We start from the raw sequence: 6,605 nt of genomic DNA on the forward strand, positions 1-6,605 counted from the left end.
CCCCAAGTACTGTCTCAGAAAATGCTCTGTGCACGAAGCAAAGGCCAAGGACCCCCTCATCAGAAATCTTGTGGTCTTTTCCCCCTAAAAGAGTAGAAGGCTACTTGATGAGCTCCACTCTTAATGATAACAAGGGATTAATGCTTCCAGTTTCCATCTCAAAAGGGAAAATAAAAATGCCATAACCATTACAACTTGCTCAGATTATTCTTTTGGAAGAAGTTTAGTAATGGGATTAAGAACTCTGGAATCTGACTCTGGATTAGAATCCAGGTTCTACCACTTCCTAGTTGTGTACTTTTTGGCAAACTGCTTAATTGCTATCAGCCTCAATTTTCTTATCTGTAAAAAGGGGATAAGAATACCAACTTTATTGAGCAAGTTAAGTGCTTAGCACATATTAAGAATTCATAAATATCAGCTAACATCATTACCATTCTCTGTCTCTTAGCTAAAATGAACCAAAAAGAGTTGAGAAAGGGTCTGGAGAGGTAACATTCCACTCTCCTACCAGGCTTCAGGAGAATCCTGGTTATAAAGTGAGGGGCAGCAATTATCTCCTGGGGAAAAAAGTGAGCTTAGGTCATGAGGCCTGTTACAAACAAATGGTCAGAAATGGAGATGCTAGAGTAGAAAGGCCAGGGGTAGGGGCCTCTATGTTGGGTCATCTTTCAGTGACCCAAACAAGTATCTTCTTTCTCCACAATCTGCTCCTTGTCTAGAATTTCTTCTCTCTCCTCCAATCCATCCTTCTCTCAAACTAGAAATCAAGGAGTTATCTTTTTCTTTCCTCCCCTGCCTCCACCTCCTTCACATCAACCTGAACATCAGAAGTGGCTTAACTTAGATCCTCAAAATTTCTCCTGTCTGCTCTCCTCCATTCCCACTGCCAAGGCCTTTGGACTCCATTGCTTGGCTCCTCAATAGCAATAGCAATCTCTGAATGCATCTCCCAGCCTGCAGCCAGCTTCTTTCCACCTACCTTCGACACCTTGCCAGTCATCTAATCCCTTAAAACCCCTCAAAGGCTTGTTACAGTCTTACTGAGAAAGTTCAAACGCCTGAGCATTTCTGAATACTGTCTGAGATCTGGTGCCTGTCTGCCTGTAGCCACTCCCCAACAAATCCTATCTCCAGGCCCACTATTTGCAGTTTCCTGAGCTCCCCAGTTTCACAGTCCATTCCAAGAGCCCTTTGCCTGACAACTACTGCTCAGTATAAAGATCAGTTTTCCTTTTTTTTTTTTGGGGGGGGGGGGCACTCATGAGTCATCCGGGTTCCTAGTTCCCCAACCAGGGATCAAATCTGTGCCCTCTGTGGTGGGAGGGCAGAGTCTTAACCACTGGAACACACCAGGGAAGTCCCCAAGCATCACTTTTTCTTGAAAGTCTTCACTAAGATGTTATCCCACCAGGGTTCCCTTCTTGATTTTCTTAGGAGTCTTACTGTGCACATGTCCAAAATAGCTCTTAGCACCCTGTGTTGTAATTGCTGGACTCCTACCTAGCCCTACCCATCCCCCAATCCCATAATAATTTCTTTAAGAAAAAGACTGCTTCTCTTAACCTACCTAATACATTGCTGGGGATGTACAGCATCTTTTTAAAAAACAGTTGTTGAGTGAATGATAATTGGAGGAGTGTGATGAGAGTCAGCACCAAAAAGACTATAAACTTGATCACATCATGAATGAATTCATGAAGAACAACACTTTTACAGCAAAGTTATGCAGATCAAGCATGTTAGTCGGATATTTATAGAGAAGCTGTGGTGAATTTATTGCCAGTTGTTAGGCAGTAAAATACAGTAATAAGAGCTTTTAGATCAGGAACCCTGGGTATGAACTTCAATTCTGCCACTTCTAAGCCAGGGCACTATGAACTTAACCTCAATCTCAGTTGCTTCACCTATAAAACAAGGAAATTTGAAGGACCTGCTGAACTGCTCTGTTTTATCAAATGAAACAATGGTTATAAAGTGACTGGCACAGAGCAGGCTTCTAAGACTGTTAATAAATATCGGTCCCCTTCCACCGAAAAAACTGCTAAAATATCCAAGGTCACACATTCTGCATTTGGGAAGGAAGACAACTTCTAAAACCTTTACCACACCCTGAATCCCAGCCAGCTCTCTTGAAGATGAACTAGGTCATAAAGATTTTGCAAAAAAACAAACAAAGCAAAGCAAAGCACATCATTTCCATGAAAACACATCATCACCACAGTTGAAAACAGTTTAAAATACCTGCTCAAATCACAGCATTATTTTGGTATTAAAACAAATAAACAAACATGAGCAGGGTACAGGATGAATGCACTGTAGATAATAACGCCTTGAAATGCGGTTCCTGGAGAGAATAAACTTAGTCATGGATCTGCTCTATGTGCTATAGAAACAGCAATGAAGTTAAAGAAATACTCTCCTTTTAGCACAAGACAGGAAAAGTACAAGAATTCAAGGTGATCAATGAGAGGGACCAAAAAGTAGCCATAATGTACAATCTTCTAAAGCTACTAGCCTGGCTATGATGATGATGATGATGATTAGTAGCTACATCATGTCTGACTTTTATGACTCCAAGGAATGTAGCCCACCGAGCTCCTCTGTCCATGGAATTCTCCAGGCAACAATACTGGAGTGGGTTGCCATTTCCTTCTCCAGGGGATCTTCCCGACCCAGGAATCAAACCTAGGTCTCCTGCACTGCAGGCAGATTCTTATCCAACTGAGCTACGAGGGAAGCCCTAGCCTGGTTATAGCAGCCTCTATTTTTCATGGATTACATTCTCATCTATTTCCATTTTGCTAAAATATAAAATCCTGTCTTACCTGATTCCCTAATTTAGATTGAAAGGTCACTGTGTTGACTGTTTTACACCCTGAGATGCATGTTTGAATTTTCAACAACATAAATGTTATCCAACCGAATCAATGTCGCCTACCACACCTATGACACAAGTTTCCACCAAAAGAGCAACAATAAGGCAAAAGCTTCAGAAATGTTTCTGTTAAGAACTGTTCACCTAATCCCAGAATTAAAGGACATGGATTTTTTAAAAATTTAAACTTTTTTTCCCAAAAAAGATCTGTTCTAGATTCTGTTGAGAGTAAAATTACTGAACTGTCCCTTTGTGGTCAGGCCAACTAATTTGTTGAACATAATTTTATATTGATCTTGTATTAGTGAATTAAATTTTTCATATTTAATATTCTGTTGACCTTGAAAAATATCTATCTCCTCCACAATGATTACATTTGTTCCTTATATGGTCAAAAAAGTTAATACCTTCCCTCAAGGACTGGGTAAAGTGAAAAGCTGCAGTTCAGATTATACAGTTCTTTAACTGGTTTGTATACTTTAATGGTTTGAAAACAATTTCTTGGTGAAAACTCAAGAATGTAAAAACTTCTAAACCAGGAACTATTTAGAGAATGTCAAGAAAAATGTAATTTCTACTACTTAAAAACTCTTGGCCTTAAGATAAATGATCCATGAGGATTAATATTTTTTTAAGGGGGGGTGCACTTTTAAAAAAACAACACAAAACGAAATGCCTCTAAGAGGATCTCTTGATAGTTCCTACATGAAAGAAGCTGTACAATATTTTTCTAATTTAAGATTACATTACTGATGCATTTAGAAAACAGAGTCAGTAACACAGAATGGGTAATCCTGACTTTCTAAACAGCCAGGTATCAAAGCAACAAAATTATTTGCTTCCTTTCCTACCTGACCCTTAGCCCCCAACTTGCCTGCTTCACTCTGGAGAATTTTAGTCTCTAGGTAAACATATTGACTACTCTGTAGCAAAAACTGAAGCATGGAAGTTTTACAGTACAACCAACCTGACTGACAACTACTTTCCTAATACTGTACGGACAGAAGTTTTACAAGAACCAGTGGAAGAAATGGTAGGTGGAAGACAAAGAGGTCAGGAGGGGTCCTGAAAGAAACTCAATTTGTTTTTTTTTTTAAAGGGGGGTGGGGAGTCAACAGAATCACAGGAAATTCCCTGTACCCTAAATGCCAGTTTTTAAGATTATTATTAAATAATCTAGAAAACATCCAGAAAGGGATCTGTAATAATCCTTTCAGAAATGATAATAGGGGGAATTTTCAAAGTCATTTGCTTCCATTTGCTTCCTGTTCAGTGTCTGCTACAGCAAAACACGAGTTTGAAAGGGACAAAAACTAGAAAAAATCACGCTGCAAGAGAAGTACGCCAGAAGCCATTACTGGTCTGTTAAACTGCTAAATTTTAACTGTAATTCACTAAGCTATTGAGAAGATACACATTTTGTTAAATATCAAAGAATCTGTTTGTAGGCCACCCCCAAACACACACGTAATGTTCAGTCAACTTATACAATGAAGTGTCCACACATACTCGGGATTTCAAATCCATTTAAAAACATACACCCATACATTCTGATTCCACCCAAAATTATTCTTTCAATCTCTGCAGTAAGGCGCGCGCGCGCACACGTCCGTGCGCGCGCAGGCGCGTGTACACACACACACACACACACACACACACACACACACACACACTCTCAACTTGATGTAAATCTAGCCCTTCTAGCTTAAATACCCTGAAAAAAAGAATAAAAACCTCGATATGTTCTCCTCTTCTTTAGACTCTAAAAGAAAACTCGAAAAAAGGCAAATGGAATACAGGATGCAAAAAAAGGCAAAGAAATATAAGAGCATACAATCGGAGACCCTCTTAGGGACTCATTTTATTCTTAGATGTCATCTCCATCGCTGACCAAAGGGCCAGGCACCACTGGCGCAGTATCATGCCTACCCAAAGCGCCAAAGAGTTGCCAACTAATCTCCCAAGGTGTCCCCCAACCTCCTCACCTCATCAGCGCTCAGCTCCTCCATCGCTTTCCTCTTAATGGTTAAAGGCGTTAGGAAGAGATCTTCCGTTCTTTGAGACCAGGGCGGGAGGAGAGTGGTAGGTGTCTATCGGGCTGTCTGGTCCCCCGAATGGGGGAGGTTTCAGAATTGCATAGTCAGAGGTTAAAAAATAAGAACACGAGAGGCACTGAAATGCCTTGGCGTCGGTCACTCCAATCGCCCCAGAGACTCCTACAGCTGCTGCCGTCTCCAGCAGCCTCCTTTGACCGCCACTGCTGCTGCTACAGGGTTTATCTTAAGGCGCCACTTATTTACCCTCTGCTTTCCAGGTTACCCAGACAAGGAGCTCGGTCTCCAGCTCGCCTCGTGCCCGGAGCCTGCTGGGTCTTCGTGGTGGTGGCGCGGTAGCTGCGCTTCCTCAGCAGATCCTGCTCTCCTTCCTACCCTTTGACCCTGGCGGGAAGTGTTCAACTGCAGAGTGGGTGCCCGGAGGTAAGGCGACCCCACAGCCGCCCAGGCAGAGCCCAGCACTGAGGAGGGAAGCTCCTCCCCTCCCAAAGCAAGCCGGCCACGCCCCTCCTCCACGGTGGAGCTTGGGCAGGGGGGAGGGGGAGGACCGGACTCTCGATGTTTTCGCTGGTAGAGTAAATCCGCCTACCCCTCCACCCCTACTCTTACCCCTCGCCCCACCAAGTATTATTCATCAAAACAACAGGGCGGCCATCTTTGAAAGGGATCACGTGACCTCTCCAGAGAGGCGGGGCTTCTGGCCCTAGCATGAGGCAGCCAATGGGCCGCGGGCGTCGCACCGCCTACTTCCTCTCGCCTGCGTCTCCTCCCGCCTCCACCCCACCCTCTCCCCCGCAGCAGCGCGGGGCAGAGGGAGGGGCGAGTGGGGCCGCGGGCGGGCCGGCGGAGCGCCGAGGGGGCGGGGCGGCGCGGTGCCATGGCGACGGCGCGGGCGGGGGCGCGGCAGGCCGGGCCCAGGTAGATTGCCGGGACCGCCACGCGGGCGGGCGATGGCGGAGGCCGCGGGGCTGGGTGGCTGCGCAGACAACGGGAAGATTGGCCAGAAGGGGACGCCTGCTGGCGACCCCGGCCCGCAGCAGCTCCTTAGTTTCCAGGTTTTTCCCTTTAGCGACTCATAAACGCCTGGACTATACACGATGCTGCCCAAACGAAATCAAAGAAAACGAAAAATGTCTGCTTTCTGGGGCGAGCGTTCACTATCACCCTAACTGCTCACATTTTGAAAAACTTCAGCGTAGACTCTTACACCTTCCCAGAGAAAGCCCATTTAGAAGAAAACTTGAACACAAATAGAACTTCATTTTGCTTTGTCCTTTTAGAGAGTTTCAGATTTTTTTTAAATAAAAAAGTGTGTTCCAAAATGATGGCAAATTTGAAAGTATAAATCGGTTTGAGACCAAGAAAATTATGAAGTGCATATACAAGGCAGACTTGTGGAGCCAAGAAAAGGAAACCATTGTCCTTACCTGAACAAGAATGCAAAAATTTTAATTGAAATAAATGTAATTGACATAGCAACATACTGTGTTTTTAGGTGTACAATGATTTGACATATGTATATATTGGGAAATAATAACCACATAAGTTTAAGTTAACATCCATCACCACACATAGTTTTGTGTGTTTTTTTTCCCTTGGACCGAGCAGTTTAAAGACTTATTCTCCTAACAACTTTCAAACGAATGCTACGGTATTGCTAATTATAGTCTCCA

At 43.6% G+C, this 6,605-nt stretch overlaps 1 protein-coding gene across 2 annotated transcripts in view; it reads right to left on the reverse strand.

Moving 5' to 3' along the window:
- Nucleotides 1–5,594, reverse strand: part of UBE4B (ubiquitination factor E4B) — a 120,189-nt gene extending 114,595 nt beyond the window's left edge. Inside the window, exon 1 of one of the 2 annotated variants that reach the window (XM_055582364.1) lies at nucleotides 4,864–5,594. In XM_055582364.1, coding sequence (XP_055438339.1) covers nucleotides 4,864–4,887 — 24 coding nt within the window. In that variant the 5' untranslated portion in view covers nucleotides 4,888–5,594. The remainder of the gene's footprint in view (nucleotides 1–4,863) is intronic. The other variant, XM_055582365.1, reaches the window with a different exon arrangement.
- Between the last annotated feature and the right edge of the window lie 1,011 nt (nucleotides 5,595–6,605).

The sequence above is a fragment of the Bubalus kerabau genome, chromosome 5, assembly GCF_029407905.1.
Source record: "Bubalus kerabau isolate K-KA32 ecotype Philippines breed swamp buffalo chromosome 5, PCC_UOA_SB_1v2, whole genome shotgun sequence".
Lineage (NCBI taxonomy): Eukaryota > Metazoa > Chordata > Mammalia > Artiodactyla > Bovidae > Bubalus > Bubalus kerabau.